This window comes from Hypanus sabinus, chromosome 2 (assembly GCF_030144855.1).
Source record: "Hypanus sabinus isolate sHypSab1 chromosome 2, sHypSab1.hap1, whole genome shotgun sequence".
In the NCBI taxonomy this organism is placed as follows: domain Eukaryota; kingdom Metazoa; phylum Chordata; class Chondrichthyes; order Myliobatiformes; family Dasyatidae; genus Hypanus; species Hypanus sabinus.
The window spans coordinates 116,206,204-116,230,712 of record NC_082707.1 but is presented as its reverse complement, the minus strand read 5'-3'; the positions used below and the strand labels follow the sequence as shown (position 1 = coordinate 116,230,712).

Sequence of the window (24,509 nt, the reverse complement as noted above, 5' to 3'; positions counted from 1 at the left end):
CTACAGAATGCAAACTTGTAAGTAGAGACATGCCACCTTTATTCCAGAGGTATATGATTAATTCGATTTGACTCTGTTTCAAAAGGTGTTGTCCATCTCTAGCTTAGAAGTTGAATCATGTGGCACTGATGTATGTTAATTTTTTAATATATCAGAGTAAATTGCATTGGAACTTATTCCTGATTAAAGTGGCACCAGTCACAAACTCAAAGGTCCACATGATGATCATTATAGGAGATCTCAGAGAACCAGGAGTACAGCACACTGAGGTTTGCTTTGATTGTGGTTTAAAGGGACACAATACAGCACTTAACAAACAGCTCCTAAACCAGTTGGAGACAGCTCATACACCTTCCAAACTAAGGGCTTATGCATAACATATTTAATATAAAATAACATTGCACTTGAATCATTGATCTGGGTGAGATAACTGAATCCTGGAGGACAGCAGGGCCTGGGGAAGGAGACACATGATGGGGAATTCATTCTCACACACAGCAGTCTGCACAACATATTGCCCCAGGGCTCTGTTCTTGGGTACTATTCGGAACTCAAACAGCAGTTCCACATGTGAGCTGCCAGAACAAAATAGTAGAGGCAGAAACAGTACAATATGTAAAAGGCAACTTGAGAAGTACTTCCATGAGCAGAGCACGGGGAATTAATGCTGGCAGCAAGGCTGAGGGGTGACCTTGTAGAAGTTCATAAAATCTTGAGGAGCATAAATAAGGTGGGTGGTCCTGGGTGGAGGTACTTAATGAATACTTTGCTTCAGTATTCACTACAGAAAAGGATCTTGGTGATTGTAGTGATGACTTGCAGCGGAGTGAAAAGCTTGATCATGTAGATATTAAGAAAGAGGATGTGCTGGAGCTTTTGGAAAGCATCAAGTTGGATAAGTCACTGGGACTGAATGGGATGTTCCCCAGGCTACTGTGGGGAGCGAGGGAGGAGATTGCTGAGCCTCTGGTGATGATCTTTGCATCATCAATGAGGACAGGAGAGGTTCCAGAGGATTGGACGGTTGCAGATGTTGTTCCCTTATTCAGGAAAGGGAGTACAGATAGCTCAGGAAATTTTAGACCAGTGAGTCTAACTTCAGTGGTTGGTAAGTTGATGGAGAAGATCCTGAGAGGCAGGATTTATGAACATTTGGAGAGGTATAATATGATTAGGAATAGTCAGCATGGTTTTGTCAAAGGCAGGTCGTGCCTTACGAGCCTAATTGAATTTTTTGAGGATGTGACTAAACACATTGATGATCGTAGAGCCGTAGATGTAGTGTATATGGATTTCAGCAAGGCATTTGATAAGGTACCCCATGCAAGGCTTATTGAGAAAGTAAGGAGGCATGGGATCCAAGGGAACATTGCCTTGTGGATCCAGAATTGGCTTGCCCACAGAAGGCAAAGAGTGGCTGTAGACGGGTCATATTCTGCATGGAGGCTGGTGACCAGTGGTGTGCCTCAGGGATCTGTTCTGGGAGCCCTACTCTGTGATTTTTATAAATGACCTGGATGAGGAAGTGGAGGGATGGGTTAGTAAATTTGCTGATGACACAAAGGTCGGGGGTGTTGTGGATAGTGTGGAGGGCTGTCAGAGGTTACAGCGGGACATTGATAGGATGCAAAATTGGGCTGAAAAGTGGCAGATAGAGTTCAACCCAGATAAGTGGTTCATTTTGGTAGGTCAAATATGATGGCAGAATATAGTATTAATGGTAAGACTCTTGGCAGTGTGGAGGATCAGAGGGATCTTGGGGTTCGAGTCCATAGGATACTTAAAGCTGCTACGCAGGTTGACTCTGTGGTTAAGAAGGCATATGGTACATTGTCCTTCATCAATCGTGGGACTGAGTTTAAGAGCCAAGAGGTAATGTTGCAGCTATATAGGACCCTGGTCAGACCCCACTTGGAGTACTGTGCTCAGTTCTGGTCACCTCATTACAGGAAGGATGTGGAAGCCATAGAAAGGGTGTAGAGGAGATTTACAAGGACGTTGCCTGGATTGGGGAGCATGCCTTATGAGAACAGGTTGAGTGAACTCGGCCTTTTCTCCTTGGAGTGACGGAGGATGAGAGGTGGCCTGATAGAGGTGTTCAAGATAATGAGAGGCATTGATCGTGTGGATAGCCAGAGGCTTTTTCCCAGGGCTGAAATGGCTAACATGAGAGGGAAAAGTTTTAAGCTGCTTGGATGTAGATATAGAGGAGATGTCGGGTAAGTTTTTTTACGCAGAGAGTGATGAGAGCATGGAATGGGCTGCCGGCGACAGTGATAGAGATGGAAATGATAGGGTCTTTTTAGAGAGTGATGGATGGGTGCATGGAGCTTAGAAAAATAGAGGGTAAGCCTCGGTAGTTCTAAGGTAAGGACACATTCGGTACAGCTTTGTGGACCGAAGGGCCTGTACTGTGCTGTAAGTTTTCTATGTTTCTAAAAGTTAAAGGTTTATGGCGAGAGGGGAAGGATTTGAAGGGGACCTGAGAGGCAAGCTTTCACAGAGTGTGGTAAGCATTTGGAAGCTGCCAGAGGAAGTGGTAGGTATGGGTACAATTATAAATGCACAGGTTCATTGATAGGAAAGATCACGGGGGGGCAAATGGAACAAGCTCAGGAAAGAACCTTGATAGGGCTGAAGGGCCTCCTTCTGTAATGTACATCTCGGTGACTTCCAAGTGGGATTAGTATAGCGGGCAGAAGGACCTGTTATGTGTTGTGCAGCTTCATGACTCTGAGTTGTAGGGGTCTGGGCGGGACTGGGCAGGGGTCTGGGCAAATGTGATTTACACCTTTTAGTGCCCACTTGGGACTTTGGTTTCGTGCTGAGGAACTGTGACTTTCCCATAAGATGCACTTACCTCTAGGACATTCAGTTTAATAATTCCATCTCCATCTTTATCAAATGCATGGAAAGCTCCTGCAGAACAGAAAGGATAACGTTTCCACACTCAAAGGCACACATACAAAGAATGTAATGTTGATTTATTCCACAGTACAGAGAGCACCATAGGAATTCATGTGCTCCGACAAAAACTGAGCCTGGGCAGTTTGCTGAGACAAAACTATAGAAGAGAAACAGATCTCTCAGCCCATCAATAATGTATATACATTAATTCCTCTCCCTCCCCCTTTATCTTCCTCATAGCCCTCCATATTTTACCATACCTACAAATTTACAGTGGACCGTTAACCTACCAATCTTGAAGAAACAAACCAGGAGAACATGCGAACTCCACACAGGCAGCAGCAGGGGTGGGGACTGAAATCATGTCATTGGCAGCGTGAGGCACCAGCTCGACCAGCTGTGTCACTGTGCCATCTTCAATGAACTTGGCAGCACCCAGCACTGGAGAACATTGTTGAGCACACGGAAAGATGCTCCACTTATAGTCTACACTTTATCCATTCTCTTGTTTCTTTAGAGGGGTCATGCAAAGTTATAGTTCTACAAATCTGAACACTCCACCTATCTACAATACGTGACAAAGGGATGCTACACACTGTGGAAAGAGCTTAACATGCCTAATGTCAATCTTAGCTTCTCTCAGCACAGAAATGAGATCTCAGCAACATGGAGTCTAGCAGTCTGCTTCCACACTGAATTGCTGTGTAATGTCACAGATACTCCAATCAATTCACAAGATGAACCTTAGAGCCCTTCCAAGTATAACCGTTCAGTACAGGACGTGAAGAAATCCTGCTGGATGATCAACCTTCACCTGCGCAGGCTGCACTCATCCTTTTCCAAGCCCAATGCTAGTCTGTAACAGTACAGGTGACACAAGGCTGGCACTGGTAGGACCTGATGAGGAGTGGTCTTAAATACCAGAGTGGGAGTAAAGGGTCCCAACTGCAAAGGAGTATTTTTTAACATCTATTATTCAGGATGTGGATGTTACAGGCAAGTTTAACTTATTGCCCGCCCCTATATAGCTTTCATGTGTTGATATTTTTTCAAACCTCTATATTTCTTCTGGTGGAGCTGTTTTGACAGTGTTGGAGTTCCAACATTCAGACCCAGCAACAAAGCGATATATTTCCAAGTCAGGATGGTTCGTGACTTAGAGGGCTATCTACAGATGGTGGAGTTCCCTCACATCTGCAGCCCCTGTCTTGGCTGTGGAAGTCGAAATTCTGGAGGTGGGATGTTCTCAGAATAGCCTGGGTGATTAACTCCAGTGTATTTTGTAGATGGTTCACACTGCGACCGCCATGCATCAGTAGTAGAGAGAGTGACTGGTGGATGGGCGTTGATTGAGCAGGCTGCTTTGTCCTGGATGGTGTTGAGCTTAGAGGGTTATTTCACTGCACTCCTCCAGGTGAGTGCAGAGCATTCCCTCATCCCCGTGAATTGTGCAATGCAGGTGGTAGAGAGAGAGGCCTTGGGATGTCAAGAGGTACATCATTCAACACAGGCTCTCGTAGCCATGGTATTTATGTGGCTGGTCCATCCCGGGATGCTGCTGGACAGAGAAGCAGCAATGCTAATGCTATTGAAAGGCAGAGGTGGGTTGACTCTCTTTTGTTGGAGGTGGTAACTACTTGGCCATGCCTGAACATTGTCTGAATGCAAATAAACAATATGCAACCATCAGCAAACATCCCCATTCTGATCTTCAGTTAGTCCTGACGAAGGGTCTCGGCCCAAAACGTCGACAGCACTTCTCCCTATAGATGCTGCCTGACCTGCTGCGTTCCACCAGCATTTTGTGTGTGTTCTGATGAAAGGAATGTCATTATTGCAGAAGGTGGTTAGTTGGGCTAAGGACGCTATCTAGAGGAGTTGCAGCTGTGATGTCCCCATGCACATCTCCATCAATGAAATGTCCACTGAATGAGCAGGGTGAGGGTACATTCTTACCATAGGAGGGAGCTAATTCATGGTTCCAATCAGCAACACAGTCAAGACAGGAACAGATGGTGACCAGGAGATGGGGCCATCGGGCTGGGGAGATGTTGGTTGTGAAGTTGAAAGAACTTAGCATGCTGATGCATCGGGAGAGAATCAGAGAGTTGCTCAGAATATTCAAGACAGAGGTTGAGTAATTTTCAAACACGATTGCTACCAAGGGATGCAGATTAGTGCAGGAAAGTGGTTCCAATATTAAGAGGTAGCCACGATGCATGAGGGGACAAAAGGCCAACTTTTGCTTCTATGATTTGTTTTTATACAATGAGTCATCAGCAAAGTTGAAGTGGAAATTGTCGTCAGTGGTTTAATGCCAGGAGCAAGAGTGGGTAGGGTTTAGGAAAGGGATATTTAATATGACAGATATGGTGAATTCACCTGGAATAATTCGGTTCTAAACTAGGGAGTATTCATGGCAATATGACCATCATTGGGAGAGGTAGGTCCGCTCCTGACCTAACCAGATGACAGAAAAGGCCTTTGGCCCCGTTGTCTGGAGCTGGAGTTTAACCCGCTGAAATTAAAGGCTGCGAATGGGAGAGGAATAGTGGTGTACTTACTGAACATGCCCTCCAATCTCAAAATGCAACAGATGAAGCTGTCGAAGTCCACATTCATATTTAGATCAGTGTAGCGCATGGAGATGAGCTCATACAGATGGCTGTTGAGGCGGAAGCCTGAAGAACAAGCAAGAACTTCAGCTGCACCATTGATCTCACCTCACTAAACCAAATACTTCCACCCCCTTATGACACAATACAGGTAAGTGCATAATGCCGTCCTCTCACCCTGTGCAAGCAGCTCGAGTGGCCGGAAATTTCAATCTGCCTCTTTCTGCCATGTTACACCTTTGTCATCCTGATGTGATTTCCATAGCAGTGCATGAAAGTGACTTTGTGATGCTCCAGATGGAGTGCTGCATGGGGAACAGGGGAACTGGGACTACATTGCCTTAGAGATGTTTTCAACCGGCATTCCCAAATCAGGTAAATTCTATGACTCCATCCCTGGCCTAGATGTCTGCAGAAAGTGAAATACTTACTGACATCCTGCTACCCCTTATGCTCACTGGCCCCATCTCTAGCAAGAACCCAACAACCCCCAAACATCCTGTCCAATGCTGCTATACCTCTTGCCTCTGAACCCCACCCATTTCCCTGATATTTGATGAAGGCTTCTGATGAGTGAGGGTGTTGGCCTAAAATTTCAACTGTTATCCCTCTCCATCAATGCTGCCTGACCTGCTGAGTTTCTCCAGCATTTTATGCATGTTTCGTTGACATTTGGCCAGGAACTGTTAATGACAGGATCAGCTTAACCATATGCCTCTTTGTCACCATCAGCTCAGGAGCATTATGAAACTGGAATAAGTGCTGGGGATGATTTAACTGAAGAGGATATCCTGAGTGATGCAGTAATCAAATCAAAGCAGAGAACTGCCCTTCTGTAAATTGAAAGAAACTTTCCAACCTTCTTCTTTTATGTTAGCTCCAGGGTTGCATGAAGAAATTTAACAATTAGCAATAAGAATGATGCCAGTGCTTTGCCTTTAGCGCTGGGATTGAAATCGGCTCTGAAGCAACAGGAAACCATTTACACAAAGATCCAATGACAGGAATTGATGATGTGGAGGTAACCTATCGTATAGTTCCAGATATCTAACATCTGCTTGTTTGGAAATCCTAGTGGTCCTGCATCTGGCTCACTCATTAGTCCGGAATGCGAGCTAGGTTTCAGGATTGCAGATGGACCAGAGCCAGGAATGGGGCTGGATGTGTAGCTGGACAAGGGTTGGAATACAGAACCTCAGGGGTAAAGAAATTGGACAGGCTTGTGGACAGAAACGAGTTGGAAGAAATTGCATGCTTCCCACTTCCCTTAAGCTCATTGGATTCACCGGGAAACAGAAAGAAATAACGCACATTTGGGAATCGGGTGTTTCCACACTATCGAGGCTGCCAGATTATCAGTTTTACTCTAAATGATTTATGGAAGAAATTGGCTCTCCGGTAGATACGGTTGTCCAGAACTGCACCTCACTTAAAGAGTGAGCAATTCTTGAGAGAGACTCTGCCAGAAGCTTCCCTGAGATCTGAACCTTCAGTCTGATGTGAAGCGGTTCAGCTGTCAATGAGGGCAGCTCTCCCAGCAGCACCTCTGGTCTCCCAAACTCATTGCCACCCACCTGCATCATTCACAGCACTCCGCAGTTCATAGCTGTCAATCAGTCCTGAATTATCCTTGTCATATTCCTGAAAAATTGCCTGCAAGTAATTAAGGAATCACAATGAGAGAATAGTTCTCTGAGAGTTCATACAGGATCATATGCTAAAGCTGAAGCTGATGTGCAGACACAGGACCATCTGAGAGCAACTGGGGACTGAATATGTTTACAAGGTCCTATCTGAGGCTTTGGATGATGAGACTGACTGGGACGTCCATTGAATTACCGAACAGTCATAGATAAGACAAGGATTAGCCCACTTTTAGCAGCCTTCTGTCCACTTTTCCCTCCAAAGACTGATCTCACCATTTAAATTTTCCAAAGTAATAGCCATTCATTGCATGTTAAACAACGTCTGAACTGTAAAGGACATGGACTTAATTTCTGCCTATTCTCTGGAAAAATGAATAAATGAACCTTCCTTTCCTGCAATTCATGCATGTTAAAATGTATAATCTACCTTGCCTGGTGGGTAATACTGTACGCCACAGCATACCATTGATTTTTGCTGAGGAAACCATTGGCCTTTCCAAAGCGGTGAAGTGTCAAATTATCAGTTTTGCTGGTCTCTGTCCTTCCCAACAGCAATCTGCTAAAGAGTACATGTGATTACAGGACCACATCTGGTCCAATGGTTCAGCTCTGTGGCTGGCTGGATGTAGGTGACAAGTGCTTATCCTGTGGGTGCACAGCTGCTATGAGAATGCCTAGAGAGCAAGGCCCTGGTGTGGAGCAGAGGGAACTGATCACTGATAGGAAACTCCCAAAAACAGCCCTTCCATGTGTTCCTGTGTCACATCAGACTGTAAACAACAATACAACAATTAACCAAGCACATTTTCTAAAGTCAGTTTTGATCAAGTCCTGTCATTCAAAGTTGTACGACCTCAGTGACTGGCAGGAAATACAGTGCAGAGTGCGGGGGAAGTTCGTATATCCCTGAACCCTTCTGGTCTGCTGGAGACCTGACCAAATTAACAGGTACATCGGGGAAATGAACGGCATTAACGACAGGAGGTAATTCTTCCATTGAGAAACAAAGCTTGCCAAGATCTAAGTTAACTCTTCCTCTTGTTCTGCTGATCTGAGGTATCAATAGTAACACTACATGAGAAATAATTTCCCTTAGCTGCTCAGCATCACCTACCTGCCATTGCTTAATCTTGTTCCATAGATGTTTAAACTCAGCCAGATTCAGCTTTCCAGATCCATCTGTCTGCAGGCACCATGTTAAGGAAGATACAGTAAAAACAGCAGTCCAGTGGGATTGTTAAACTTCTGCTCTGGGGGAGCAGGGCTAACGTTACATCTAAATTAATATATCTTTATTAGAAGATCAGCAATCTGGAATTATTAACAACTGTCTTGTAAACCTCCAAGATGAATCTGGAACCTTACCTAAGTGGAAACAAAAGGCTTCAAAACAGTAAAATCACCAGATCTTCTCTCCCCGAGTCCAACCGAGCTTTACCACTTTGGGCCAGTTATGTCCACATGTGTCTGAAATCCATGGAGCATTCTCCTGTTGACTAAAGTCTATGCCAGAAACATTGCTCCTCAAACCAACCTCAAGGCTTTTCCAGATGAATTAAGGTTGTGGATGCTGAATTACAGGAAGAAATAATGAATTCAATGCAAGAGAGGGAAGGATACATCCATGAGGGCAACCATACTGCGACAAGACTCCAAAGCAAACCCTTCAGTTTTCATATTGTCTTTAAGAAAATAAAAAAAATATTCTGAGTTGCTACAGTGGTTGTTAAAGAAATAAACATTTTAAATAAGAAATAGCCAAATGAAAGAATGGAACAAACTCTCACCTCCCACTGAGAATGGGGGATGAAAGGGTTGAGAGAGGAATTATAATTAACATTTTACACACGGTGCTCTATATAATTCAGACTGTATTAAACATGTTTTCTGTTGTCGGTCTCTTACACAGTATGGTGTCTAACTAACCCGCTGGCATAAACAAGCTTGAACTGCCTTTTATTAAGGTCATAGTTCATCATATTGAAAATCAGCTCTGTATTCCTTTTCCACTCCCTTGCTTATTAAGAATCTATCGATCTTTTGAAAAAAAATTCAAAGACTCTGCTTCTAAACATCCTCTCCATTTCCCCTGAAGTGCTGCCAGAATTTATTTACGTCAATTAAGTCCCTTCTTTCTTTTCTAAATTCCAGTGTTTATAATGCCAACTTATCTGTTTCCTCTTTATCCAGGAGTATCAGTCGATGGAACTCACCCAGAACTGCTTCTAATGCGTTAACTATCTCCCTTAAGTAAAGAGACTGATATGCAGAGCTCCAAACGTGGTCTCACCAATTCCCTACAGAAGTGAAGTGTGACCTCCCAACTTTGGTACTGAAGTCTCCTTGTGATAAACACTGGCATTTATAATTACTTACTTCACCTGTATAAAAGCCTTTTGCTAATCATGTACCGGGGCACACAGATTCCTCTACAGCTTGGAGCTCTGTGATCTCTCACCATTTAGGCAATGCACTGCTTTCTCTTGACAAAAAGGACAATTTTACACTTCCATGTTCAATGCATCATTTGCCAGATTTTCACTTTCTAAAGCACTCTAAAGCTTCTGTAGCCTCTGTGTCTTCTTCACAACCTGCCCTCCACTTATCTCTGCATCAACTGTACACACAGTGCCTTCATCCAGGTTGGTTACATAACTGGTACAAAGTTCAAGCCCCAGCTCTTGATCTCTGTGGCATACAACTCATTATATCTTTCCACCCAGAAAAAGACCAAGTTATATCTACTGTCTATTTCCAGTTACCCATAAACCACCATCACCCCAATGTGTTACCTCCTACAACATAAGGTTTTGCTTTCCAAAACAATTCTAACATTGCTCGTCACCCTTCCCTCTTTGCACTTCCCAGCCCCTCATTCTCCCCGACTTTCTCTTCCAAGCCCCTCATTGCCCTTTCTTTCTCCCTCCTTCCCCATTCTCCTAACTCTCACTCCCACTCAAAACCTTTTCCTCCTGTGCTGTTCAATCATTGATACTCTGTTATAGTTGCACCATAATCAGCTATAATTTTTGATGCTTGTGCACGGGTCTAATTATTTTATTAAAGATAATGTACATTATGAAGCAATGGCATTATGTTAGTAGGAAACAGTTTGAAGATTTCACTGTAAGTCGGTCAAAATTCTGTTGCTGTTCTTCCAATAAACTTAAAATACTTCAAGTTATGTTATATTTCAAAATTTGCATTTTGGATCACAGTTGAATCTCTAACAGAAGTGACCCCTAAGAGCCAGAAGTGCCTGCAATCAAGCTGGGCTCCAGACGTTAGGAGCCATGCAAAGCTAGCTGAAGTAATGGGAGTGTGCAGAGGTAATGATATGGGTGCAGGACACCGCCACCATACAGAACTTGTATGGGACTAATACGAAGTTTTTTTACATATCTAGATTACATAACTTACGTTTTTTAACAACACGGTTAAGGATGCTCTTCAGTTCAGCTGCCGAGATCTGCATGTCCTGCAGTGAAACAAACAGAGACAAGATGTTTAATTGTAGACTATCCCTGAATTAGCCTTTCTATCCACTCCAACATCACAGTTTCTCATTCTTACTCTAGCACACAAACTATCTCTCTCCCCCTCCCTCCACCCCCACCCCCGAGGATGCTGCATCAATGTGCCTTCAATTTACCCTTCAGCTGAACCGCCAGCACCAGGCACGGTCCCTCCCTGCACTTAATGTCACTCCACACACCGGCCTGTCAGGGTGCTTCTGCAATCTGTTCATAGCCGTCATATTCCAGGGAATTCGATCCAGTTAGCCAAACGTCATTTGCCTTTAACAAATCCTTGCCATTCAGTGACTTACATCATTCCTTGTGCTAATAATTTTCTGAATGTCTCCCAAAGCATCCTCAGTGACTGGCCCGCGATTCTCCTCCCCCATTTGCAACAGAGGAAGTATCCTTTACACTGCTCTGACACCATTCACAGATTCAAATTCCATTCAAGAGGATAGCAATACCCAGTAAATGTCTGAAATATTCCAACAAACGATTCAAAGGCAGATATACTTACTTCCCCAGCAATCTGTCTGAAGATACGGTGGAACTGTAGATCCTCCTCACTCTCCTTGTTGGATATCACTGGCAAAGACTGATTATGGACAGAAATGAAATCAAAGGTTACACAGTTGCTGAGGGTTTCCCTTAATATTTCAGAATACACTTGTATCAAAACCAAGATAATGTCTGAAAAGTGAAAAGCTTGCAATCAGGCCTCTGGTAACAGATAGCTTTAACAAGGGGGTGATCCTGTTAACAGGCCTGTGGGGGCCAGCTCTGGTAAGCCATAGTGTCTGCCCCCAACACTGAGTCACAGAACACAGTTAGACGTATCGGCGAGTTTTATGCAGTTAGAAGCACATTTTGCTATGTAAGGCTGCTTTGGTTAATAGATCAAAAGAACTTTAATCTATGTTAATTTCAGTGTAACTCCCTGCAATTCTTAACTTGGCTGTTGACAAAACCCAAGACATTTCAGCTTCAGGCTACCAATTATGTTAATGGGTTATGGCTTTCCCAAAATGAAACCGTACACAATTTTATAAACCTGCTTCCTCCCCAGTCCCTGCTCCCCCTCACCACATGCAAAGTCAGGGTCCACGGTACAGATGTGTTCCCTACACTGACCAAATGTTCTATCATTGTAACCCATGCCCATGCCATGCCACGAAGGAGGAAGGGTCAGTCAATCGAAATCTCAGTTGAATAGCCAGCTAAAATCAGGGCACAGCAAGAAAATAGTCTCTCAGCATCCTGTTACAAATAATCCTTTTACTGAGATTGTACCTCCGAATATCTCACTCTTAAGTTCTAACGTGGACATAATTTTAGTAGTTGGATTGAATTGTGAGCCAGTCTTCTTGTTGGTGAGACTATATGAAGGTCTGTTTTTGTCACTGAGACTGTCTGGTCTTGTTTGTGAAACTGTCTTGGCATCTGGTAATGTAAATGAGACTGAGTGGCTGGTTTTGTTAATGTTTGATGATTTGGTTTAGTGGTAAGACTGAGAATCTAGTCTTGGTAATGTGACTGTCTGGCAGTCTAATATTGTTAGTAAGATTGTCTGGTCATCTGGTATTATCAGTGAGAGTATCTGGGGGGGAGATTTGTTTGGTATTATCAGTGAGAGTATTGGGGGGGGAGATTTGTTTGGTATTGTCAGTGAGAGTATCTCGGGGGAGATTTGTTTGGTATTGTCAGTGAGAGTATCTGGGGGGGAGATTTGTTTGGTATTATCAGTGAGAGTATCTGGGGGGGAGATTTGTTTGGTATTGTCAGTGAGAGTATCTGGGGGGAGATTTGTTTGGTATTGTCAGTGAGAGTATCTGGGGAGGGGAGATTTGTTTGGTATTGTCAGTGAGAGTATCTGGGGGGAGATTTGTTTGGTATTGTCAGTGAGAGTATCTGGGGGGGGAGATTTGTTTGGTATTGTCAGTGAGAGTATCTGGGGGGGGAGATTTGTTTGGTATTGTCAGTGAGAGTATCTGGGGGGGAGATTTGTTTGGTATTGTCAGTGAGAGTATCTGGGGGGAGATTTGTTTGGTATTGTCAGTGAGAGTATCTGGGGGGGGAGATTTGTTTGGTATTGTCAGTGAGAGTATCTGGGGGGGGAGATTTGTTTGGTATTGTCAGTGAGAGTATCTGGGGGGGAGATTTGTTTGGTATTGTCAGTGAGAGTATCTGGGGGGGAAGATTTGTTTGGTATTGTCAGTGAGACTTCCTGAGGTCTGGTATCGTCAGAGAGAGACCATCTAACATCTGGTATGATTACTGAGACTGCCTGGTGCCTGACCTGTCATTGACGTGTCCGGGTACAGAATGAAAGTGTTAACATGTAAGGAACATTTGATGTGTTTGGGCTTGTACTCACTGGAGTTTAAAAGAATGAGGGGGGTTCTCATTGAAATTTATCAAATGTTGAAAGGTCAAGACAGAGTGGACAAGGAGAGGAAGTTTCCAGGGAGCACAGCCTCTGAAGAGGGACATCCATTTAGAACATAGCTGAGAAGGAATTTCTTTAACCATAGGGTGGTGAATCTATGGAATTCATTCACATGGACTGCTGTGGAGTCCAAGTCTTTGAGTGTATTTGGTCTTATAGTCTTTTCCCCTTTCTAATCCCAGTAGGGATCCTCATGCTCTCCTGGTAGTTTATCCCCAGATAAATCTGGAAAACACCACACTAAGCTGTGTTTTGCGTAATTATCATAAAGCTCCTGACCCTGTCAAAACTCTAGTCTGTTCTAATTCTGAAGCATCAGAATTTCCTGTGGCAGTGTCTGACAGGTCTGGGAAAGGGGAATGCAGAGCGTTTCAATAACTTCAGACAACAGCAAGTCATGCTAGCACAAGAAGAAACCTGGAATTTTTTCTTGGTTTCCATTCTTTTTTCCTTTTCTTCCTTCTGCGAGTCTACAGTGTCCTGAGCTCTATCAGAAACAAAGATGATTGGCTAGAGGAGAGAGGGAGTAGTTAGAGCAGATAGTTGTGAATGATGGAGACACGGTGTGTGGGTTTCACAGGTGCCTTGAAGGTACAGTAAGCAACAAGATCCACCCATGTTACAGCCAAGTGAACCCGTAGAGTGAGATGGATCCATTCATATCACTCTGTGCCAGGTGACTTGCTACACTGAGGCTGTGCCATGGTTGGCCTTGGCATCACTGGGATAATGTAAGTGAAATCTTCACCATTGGAAGTAATGGTGAGGCAGAAGGACAGCAACAGTCCCTGGATCACAGAAAAGAGAGAGAGTCACAGTGCAGAAAAGTGGCAGAAGGTGAAGTCGAATTAGGGTACGTACATTCATCTGATTTTCAGACCACCACATACTGACTGAGTAATGGTTACCTTTGGGTGTGGAAAGCTTTTGACAAAGTTGGTACTTTACAGTCTCTCCCGGATATTTTACAGCACCTCTCCGTCCCAGGGTTCTTGACCCAAAGAAATTCCCAGTCCACCAAAAGCAAATACGGGAGGAGAAAGCGAAGATGGAAGGGGGTGATTAAGGTAGGGAAAGCCTGCACAGTGGATAGAGACTCTTTGTCACTTACTGAAATACATAATCGATTACTCATTTGTAACAGTGCAGAATTACATCATGGCCCCCTACAGCTCCTACAGTGGCTTCTTCCTCTGCCTGGATTGTCGTCTCTTTCCTTGGCCCCCACTTCCTCACTTTTGGAAGCCCATTGTGATCCAGATCCCATTTGTAAGTTAATATTCCCCCTCCATTCAGTGCCAAAGCTGTTGCTCAGTACTGGAGTTGGCTGCCTGGCCTGACATGTTCTTTAGTTGGGTGTCAGTGAAACTTGAGCCCACATTCTTACCAGTGCCTGCACTAATAGAGCTTCAGCTCCTTCTGCCTCAACACATCAGCTCAGTATAAGCAGATCTTACTATCCCAGTGAACTCCAAACGGAACCACAGTTTCCTTATTGAATAACACACATCACTGTCCAACCCAATCCAAGCCCAAGCTGTCCCACATAGCTGTCAAGATTTCCACTTCTCTCTATGTCACCATGAAATATCTTTAAAACCACTCCTCATTTCCAAATGATTCCCCACTTCATGCCATTTGCCCACCCTACCTCAGTGGGATTGTTAGGGATTATTCAGGAGTTATGGGATTAGGGGAATATAGCAGACATTAATTAAAATGAGAACCATTCTTCAATTGTAATTGTAAATTACAAGAAACAATCAATTGAAGTTAAAAGGACAACTTTGCAAATAAACAGCACTGGCTGTAGGCCCATAGCAAGGTGCTGGCTGCTAAGATAGATAATTTGCAAAGTGATGACCATAAGATGTTCTCATATGCATCAGGGAAACACTAGACAGTGGGGTTATGTTAATTGGCCTGCATCAAACCAGACAATTATAGCTTAAGTTATTGGCACTATTGTAACCAAGTTCAAAGTAGCTTGCAGACCATACTGATATTGCCACAGAACGCATCAATCATGATCCCAAGATATGGTCATATCTACCAATAGTTGGCTCAAGAGTCAGCACTTGCCACATTAATCTTGGGCATCTGGTGTCTCTGTCCTCAGAGGCTTTTAGACCATTTGTGTGAATTAGTTTGTTCCAGCAAAAGTGTTTGTTTGAATCTTCAGAGGTGTCTTATCAATTACAACATGCTTCTACCATAAATATGTACTACAAAGGAACTATTCATAAAACTCAAAATATTAAAGAAACCAATATAATTGTAGCTTTTGAAATTGTATTGAATCTCCTACTGCTACCCTTGTCATCAAGAGTATAAAATTTTGATGTACTTTGAGATTGGGAAACGCTACCAAGAAGGTCTGCGAGAGCATATCAGCTTGGAGTGATCAATAAAGACTTCCATATCCACTAGCTTCTCCAGTTTCTCCAGTAACATAGTCACAGTCACAACAGGAATACTTACTTCAACAATACTACTTCTTCCTGGCCTGGCAATTCTCTCCATCTCTGTCTCTTTATCTCTCTATCTCTCTCTATTTCTCTCTCCATCTATCCCTCTATTCCTTCCACTTCCCGTTCAGTCATCTGGGAACTTCTAAATGGCATCACTCAACTTCACAACCTCCTGCCTACCCTCACTTCAAACAAACCTTCCTTACTAACAGTGATTTAAATATGCCTCACATATATTTTCTCCACTATCCATTATCTCTTTTCTCCCACTCAATTATTTTTTATCCAGACGCTAATGTCATTTTGTCAGTTTTCTATGTATGTGCTGAACTATTTGATTCTTGAACCAACCTGCACAATGCGAATCATTACCTCGTAACACTATGACCACTTTGCACTACAATGAACCTATTCCTGTTTTAATTGTGTTCTTTCTTTTAAAACTAGTGTGTAATTTATAGTTATGTTTTTCTTGTGCCTGTGATGCTGCTGCATGCTTTTCACGATGAGGGAACAGGCTGATCCAATGTGTTTTCACAAAGGTATTGAGATGAAGTTATGAAGAAAAGTGTGTATTATGAAGTAACAATTTAACTTGAAATATACAGAATGACAAATTATCCTTCAAGGAAACATCTGTAAAATCCAATATTTGACAAATTTTCAAGACAAAAAAGATATAGTCATATCCTAACAGGTGGTCATCAGCAGTATTAACCAAGTGGAATGTTAAATAAAGCAGTCTAATTCTGGAACAAAATGTCCAAAGTTGGCACCAAACCTGGCTGCTTCTTCCTGGAAGTGGATTAAAAATTGTCCGATGGTCTGAGAGACATTAGAGACCAATAGATCCCAGATTTGATATCTGTCAGGCAAGTGATGTTGGCTACAAATAACCTAAACAGTGCCAACTGACTGCTAGATCAATAAGGATTCCAAGCACAGCCTGCATGTGTGAGGACAGGCAGAGGATAGATTCTCTGTACAGTCAGAGGCATTGTGATGCTTGATAAAAACAACCTGTGCTGTAGGGGCCAAACAACTGTTTTTCACATCCTGACAGTGAAGAGTCATTTTGGAAAAGGGCCAGGAGAAACGGAAAAGTGCACCTGGCAGGTGAAGTGTCAATAAATTGCCATTTAGTATCTCGGCTGGAATATGATTCATGAATTGTTTTTTGGATAATTCTTGGAATGGTTCTTGAGAAAGAAAGGCTTTGGTTTTGTACTATGAGAGACTGAGTGGGTACAGAGAGGTGAGCTGGGTTTACCTACCCTTGGAGAAATCGGAAGGTTATTCAAGAAGAGGGGTTTCTGAAGCTATGGTCATGGAGAGTGGATCAGTCAGCTCCAAAGGGCAGACTTCAGTCTCTGACAGCTGTTGTGGAAATTATTCTGTGTCCTTGTGGGAGGAATAGAGGTTGGGAGATGATAGTGAGGAGGATCTGGTTTCTGGGAAATAAGAGCTTGTAAACAGACAGCTGGGGAAAGTGTGGGACAAGGATCAATCCACAACCAAACAGGGTTGGCCTGTAGGCAGCTCAGAAGCTGGAAGATAAGCCATTTAATTCCCTCTACTACTTATTTCACAAATAGAATATAGCCTACAAGTTCCAGGATTAGTTTATCTGACCACCATGTAGGAGAGATTTGATGCATACAGAACTCACAGATAAGGCACACAATCCATCCAAGAAACAGGCAGAAGTCAACAAGCCTGGGTTAGTCTGCTGATTGTAGACACTGAGGTAGATCTCAGCCTTGTGAGACCGCGCATAACAGATTACAACTCCCCTGGCTTGTATTTCACAACTAAATCACTATCTTGCCCTGTTGCACAGTCATGATAAACACCAAGATGTCAGAAGCATAGTACAGGCATTCTGTATGCTACCTGCCTGAAAGATAACCCTCCCAGAAAGAGTACGAGGAAAGCAGTGACAGTGTGTCCCCATTATGCAAGGTGAGCAGTCCATTTTAAATCCTGCCCGTTATGTTTCTAGAGAGAGAGAGATCAAACTATTCTTTCCTTGCCACCAGTATACACTATTCTAGTAAATCAATCCCATTTTAATTTCTAGTGATTAAACATAGTTATTACTTCACCTTTACTTTCAATTGGGGAGCTAACAGTGACTAAGTTCACAAATAGATGACATGGCAGAGGAATTATATCCATCAATGCGAGGGAAGCCCCTTGCCTTTGACAAGCTTACTCACTCCCAGCTTAATCCCAGGCACATTGCAACAATGGAGACACATTCTTTCCGGCTCTATCACTGCAGAAGAAGACTCCACACCTGAATGCACCCAGAAGGTGTCACTAGTTAAAGGAATCTTTCCACTAGATCTTCCATGCCCTTCATTCAGTTATGACAAATTCCCCTCAGTGAAACAGATTTATCCTAGTGTTTTCAGACCCCATGCACTGCTGAAGAGCAATGAACAGACAACACCAGGGCTCACGTACCTTCAGCTGAGATGGCAGAAGGTGATTAGGCACAGGGAAAAGAAAATAGTTAGGAAGAACATAGAAAGAAGAAAATGGGGCAGTAAAATAACATTTCACCAGTATATTCTGAGTATGTCCTGCATTTTTGAATTACATGTTGTCTTAGAGTTCTGGACAAGGGAGTGTGAATTAGACATAACGTAAGACCAAGTTTACTTTAACTCCTTTATGCCAGTTGCCTAGCTGAAACTATATTCCACCTGAATAAAATAATTCCCTTATCTTGGAAAACTTCCATTGCTTCAGCAGGATGCAATAATGATTCTTTGGACATTACAGGTTCCTAACATACGTGGGTTCACTAGACAGTAAAACCAGTGCATTTAATGAGAAGGTAGAGGTAACAGCAGGAAATAGTAGCATTCAAAATAAACCATGCTATTTTCTATATCCTCTGGGCTATGTAAATTATCATTTTATCTCCACACCTACCTACCTGCTACATCAAAGAGATGTGGTTCTGAGAAGTGAAAACTTTACTTTTGCGGACAATGAAGGCTCCAAGATCACCAGGAAAGTTCTACTTGAACAATGTGACCCAACCCTCCACCCCCAAACCCTCAGTGTATGATCATGCACTTATAAGTTCCACAGCAGGTGTGACGTGACTTCAAGTATTGTCCAAATGTGTGTCCACAGGCCAGGGTAGGACTGGCTGCTCAAACAAGTGTCATGTTGATTCACACTGCCAGGAGATGTGGACATCACTTTGGACTCCTGCTCATTGACAGTTTACTCTCCCCTAAACATCTGGGGCACAAAATTAGCATTAAGAGCACATGGTGGTGGAGCGACTATGAGGAGAACATTTAGCAATGTGTTGCCTTGGCAAGTAAGCCTTCCAAACCCTCCGCCCAGGAACCTCAATTTTCTGCTCATTTAGCTTAACTTTGAATTAGGTCTGATGGAATTTCCACTTAGATGAACAGTAGAACACAGAAAGCATCAAAGGAACTTTTGGTTATAACTTCAGAAGTAAAAGAACTTTCCAGAATGTGATATCTTACTGATTCTACCAGGAACAAAGTGAGTAGTCTTGGGAACATCCTTACCTCATCAATAATAACATAACGTTACTCAAGAATGAAAAGGAGAATAAAAGTAAAAATGATACAAACCTTAGGATTGTCAGTTCTGATCTGGTTCTCAATTTCCCTGAAATCAATAAATCAGATATATATTTAATATCGGGAATTGAACATTAGTTCAAAATTCCTTCACTTTTCAACTGTAGTTCAGTTATCCTGAGACAGGGTTGTGCTGCCTCAAGATTTCTCTGGTTTGTAAACACAAGGAAGGTTAAATTGGTTAAACAGGAACACCTACTAACACTCAATGGACTTGCATGTGGTTATAATACTAGATGAGTGTCTTCAATTCAAAACCAGCCATAGGAGTTGGAAAATTATATTTAATTAATATGATAATGTGAGAAAAACTTACCAGATGCAGCCAGATTGCATTTGATTGAACAATTGATTCAATAACTTAATTTATGAACTATTATTAAATGTTAAGGACTGAAAGGCCTAAGAATTAAAAGCAGAAGCAGGCAACTAAGCATCCCTTCTCAATGTGCTCTACCCCACTGCTTCACCAAACACATTCCACCTTTCAACAGCCTTGACTATTTTGTCATCTGATCAAAGATTCAAAGTACGTTTATTATCAAATTATATATGCAGTATATAACCTTGATATTTGTCTTCCCCACAGCCATGAAACAAAGAAAATCATGGAACCCATTCAAAGAAAAGGTATCAAACCTACCCCACCCCCAGGTGCAATAAAACCAAATCGCACAAACAGTTAACGAAAAAGAGAAAAGGACAGAACATAAAACACAAAATCAAAAGAGTCCAGGCGTATTCTTTGAGTCAGGCTATTGATGAAGTAAGAATGAAGGAAGAAACACAGGGTATGTTAAGTAAATGGATAACACAATCAGCACAAAAAAAGTTAAATCAGTAAAGTTAGCAATACAACTGTACCAGCAAACATTTATTGTTTTCAACTCTACATTCTGACCTCAGTCTTGAATACACTCAATGACCGAATATCTGCAGGCCCTTTAAATTTAGAGAACTCCAAAGGTTTAAAACCTTCTGATCACAGCGATAAATAACAGTTCCTTATTCAAAATTCACTGCTGTTTCTAACTCTCCATACAAAGCAAGCAGTCTCCCTGCATCAACCCTTGCCAACCCTAGTCAGAATCTTGCATCTCAATAAGATCATTCCTCTAAACCCCGGCCACAAACTCTCTCCAGAATTCAAACCAGTGGTCCCAGAAATCAATCCAATCAATTTACATTACAAGAACAGAGGCTGAATCCATGCACAGTTGTGTGTGGGAGGGGGAGCTGAGGGGTTCTAACGTTTTATCTGTCCTTCATTCTTTGGGGGCGCTCTTCTGTTTTTGTGGATGCTTGCAAAGAAAAAGAATTTCACGATGTGTATTGTATACACTTCTCTGACATTAAATGTACCTATTGTACAATTAGTGTTCACTTTATTAGGAACGTCCTGTACCTAATGAAATAGCTACTGAGTGTATATTTGTGGTCTTCCATTGCTGCAGCCCATCCAACAAGATTCGACGTGTTGTGCTTTCAGAGAGGCTGTTCTCCACACCACTGTTGCTACCGATGGTTATTTGAATTACTGCAGCCTTCTTGTCAGCTTGAACCAGTCTGGCCATTCTCATCTGAACTTCCTCATTAACAAGGCATTGTGAACCACAGAACTGCTGCACGCTGGACGTTTTTGGTTTAGCTTTTCCACACCATTCTCTGCAAACTCTAAAGACTGTTATGCATAAAAATCTGAAGTGATCATTAGTTTCTGAGAAACTCAAACCATTCCATCTGGCACCAACAATCATTCCACAGTCAAAGTCACTTAGATCACATTTCTTCCCCAGTCTGATGTTTGGTCTGAACAGCAACTGACCTTTTGACCATGTCAGCGTGCTTTTATGCATTGAGTCACTGCTGTGTGACTGTTTGCTTAGATACTTGCATCATCGTACAGGTGACCCTAGTAAAGTGGCCATTGACTGTACATTTACAACCTTCCGAGCTGGAGAAATTGAAGGGCCTGTGACAGGAAAATCCCTTAACCAACAACATGCATCCCACACAGTTCCAAGACACTGGGGATATCGAAAGATACAATATCCACAACCTCTGTGCTCACTTCATTCAGAAGCTGTGGTCCATGATGTTAGGTTGATGGATTTGTGTTGTTATAGTCCCTTCAATTGCTCCAGAACTCTGTCTTTCATAATATCAATTAAGTTAAGTGCCTCTTTCTTTCTTTAAGTGTTTTCCACTTCTTAATTACTGGTAAAAATTTTATTTTAATTTTCCAATCTGCTGTAGCGCAAACATATATGAACATAAGGAGTTAGTTACAGCAAAGGTGTAAGACAGAGGTAAATGGGTGACCGTCAGGAGAGGAAAAAGAGAAAGGTAGCTAGTACAGAGTGCTCCTGTGTCTGTTCCCTCCATAACAAGTATGTTGTTAGAAAACCTACATCACAATACAGACCCTTCAGCCCACAAAGCCGTCCTTACCTGAGAAATTACCCATAGTCTTCTATTTTTCTGAGCTCCATGTACCTGTCCAGGAGTCCCTTAACAGATGCTATCGTATCCGCCTCCACCGCCGTCACTGGCAGCCCATTCCACACACTCACCACTCTCTGCATAAAACACTTACCCCTGACATCTCCTCTGTACCTACTTCCAAGCACCTTAAAACTGTGCCCTCTCGTGTTAGCCATTTCAGCCCTGGGGAAAAGCCTCTGACTATCCACACGATCAATGCCTCTCAACATCTGTTTGGAGTGGGGGGAGCAATCTAGCAGAGGAACGCCACAGTAGTCAGGTCACTAGCGCTGAGTCTGGCTCTGTGACTCAGAAGGGAAGTGGGGAGAAGAGGTGACAGTAGTGGTAAGGGGATTCATTGATTAGAGGAACAGATAGGAAGTTATATGAACAAGAGCAAGATTCCTGGATGGCACATTTCCTCCCACATTCCAGGGTTAGGGGCATCTCAAATCAAGTCTATAGCGTTCTTAACGGGGAGGGTGTGGTCCACATCAGTACCGATGACATAGGCAGGAAGGATGCCTAGGTCCTGCAGAGTGAGTTCAGGGAGCTAAGTTAAAGGACAGGGCCTCCAGGATGTTGATCTCAGGACTGTTACTCATGCTACATGCTCATGAGGCCTGAAGTAGGAAGATAATACGGTTTAACATGTGTCTAAGTAGTTGGTGCAGGAAGAAGGACTGCTGAGTTTTTGGATTACTTGGGCTTTCTTACAGGAAATCTGAGACTTGTATCAACGGAATGGTTAGTACCTGAATTGGAGAGGGACCAATATCATTTTGGGACGGGGTGGGGGTGGGATTTAAACTAGAGTTGCAGGGGGCTTGGAACCAGAGAGCCAGTGGAGAAGTTGTTATGCCTACATACAAAGATAGAGACCAAAAGTTGGGTATGATGTGTCTATTTCAATTTCAGGGGTATTGTAGGTACAGCAGATGAGCTTACAGAATGGATCAGCACATGAAATTATGATAATATAGCCTTTTGTGAGACTGGTTGCAGAAGGGGCAGGACTAGCAGCTCAGTGTCCCAGGGTTCCATTGTCTTAGTATGAGGTGCTAAAGGGGGAGAGGTGACATTGCTCATTAGGGAAAATGTCACAGCAGTGCTCAGACAGGACAGACTGAAGCATTTTACTACTGAAGCTAGATGGGTGAAATTGAGGGATGAGAGAGGGATGACCACATTAATGGGATTCCAGTAATCAGTGAGATTTAAAGGAGCAAATTTGTAGAGAGATAGCAGACAACTGTAAGAAAGATAATGTGATAGTAGGTGATTTTAACTTTCCAAATATTGACTGGGACTCCCCTAGCGAAAAAGGACAAGATGGATAGAGTTTGTTAAATATGTTCAGGAAAGCTTCTTTTATCTACTACTAGAGAGACTAGCATCACTGGAAAACTGTTTGCTCGTGTCATCTTAGGAAGGCTTCAAGAGGTCGCCGAGAGGATCTACCCAGAATCACAGTGCGGGTTCCGTGCTGAAAGATCAACCACCGACATGATCTTCTCCCTGAGACAGCTTCAGGAAAAGTGCAGAGAGCTGAAGAAGCCCTTGTACGTCTCCTTCATCGACCTCACCAAGGCATTTGACATGGTTAGCAGAAGCAGGCTCTTCCAGGTCCTTCACAAATTGGCTGTCCCCCGAGGCTGCTAAAGCTGATTCAATCCTTTCACGATGACATGAAAGGACAGTCCAGTTTGATGGATCAACTTCAGACGCCTTCAGCATCAAAAGCAGAGTCAAGCGAGGATGTGTGCTTGCCCCAACTCTCTTCGGGAATTTTTTTGCAGTACTCCTGAAACAAGCCTTTGGGAATTCAACAGAGGGAGTTTACCTGCAGACAAAATCCGACGGGAAACTGTTCAGTCTCGCAAATTGAAGTTGAAGGTGTGAAAAGCCCTGACATGATGTTTGCGGATGATGCTGCTGTGGCAACTCACTCAGAAGAAGAGCTCCAAAGACTGATGGACCACTTCTCTCAGGCAAGCAAGGCCTTTGGTCTCACAATAAGCCTGAAGAAAACAAATCTCCTAGGGCAGAATGTCACTCAGCCTCTAGCAATCAGCATTGGCAACTACACCCCTGAGAATTATTATAAGCCAGAGGTCATCAGAAGTGAAAGATTAAGAGTACAGTGTCTGTATGCTCCCAAATCCATACTTTTTATTTTCTTTCCATTTAGAAAAGAGTCAACACTTCCATTTCTTCTAACATAGCGTATGATCATACAATTCCAGAAATTGTATTCGGTCTGCCATTCCTTTGCCCTCTTCTTATTGGTCTAAGCCAGGGGTCAGCAACCTTTACCACTGAAAGAGCCACTTGGACCCGTTTCCCACAGAAAAGAAAACACTGGGAGCCGCAAAACCCGTTTGACATTTAAAATGAAATAACACTGCATACAACGTTTTTTTTTGCCTTTATGCTATGTATAAACAAACTATAATGTGTTGCATTTATGAAATTGATGAACTCCTGCAGAGAAAACGAAATTACATTTCTGCATGCAACAAAAACATTTTGAACTCCGAAAAAAGACGTTGGGTTGAAAGTTACTTTTAAGTAAAATATTCAATGTCTATTTGAGTCCTTCTTGTATTTATGAAAAACGCCGAACTTAAATTTTCCGCCAGCAGCAAACCAAAAATAACGTCAGCCAGCTGTCATCCTGAAAAATGAAAGGACTATTTCACTGAACAATGAAAAAATATGAATATAAGTAAAATAATAGGCAATTAAAATATTTATCATACTTGGTTAATGGGATTTCTG

General features: G+C 42.8%; 1 protein-coding gene across 2 annotated transcripts in view; it reads right to left on the bottom strand.

The window, feature by feature from the left end:
• The window catches only part of LOC132382628 (calpain-3-like), a 156,057-nt gene that overhangs the window by 2,877 nt on the left and 128,671 nt on the right, over positions 1 to 24,509 (bottom strand). For both annotated transcript variants that reach the window (XM_059953037.1, XM_059953046.1), the window contains 8 exons: positions 19,236 to 19,272; positions 11,207 to 11,284; positions 10,589 to 10,646; positions 8,789 to 8,850; positions 8,283 to 8,351; positions 7,097 to 7,175; positions 5,472 to 5,588; positions 2,861 to 2,919 (listed from right to left, as the gene is read on the bottom strand). In XM_059953037.1, coding sequence (XP_059809020.1) covers positions 2,861 to 2,919; positions 5,472 to 5,588; positions 7,097 to 7,175; positions 8,283 to 8,351; positions 8,789 to 8,850; positions 10,589 to 10,646; positions 11,207 to 11,284; positions 19,236 to 19,272 — 559 coding nt within the window. The remainder of the gene's footprint in view (positions 1 to 2,860; positions 2,920 to 5,471; positions 5,589 to 7,096; positions 7,176 to 8,282; positions 8,352 to 8,788; positions 8,851 to 10,588; positions 10,647 to 11,206; positions 11,285 to 19,235; positions 19,273 to 24,509) is intronic.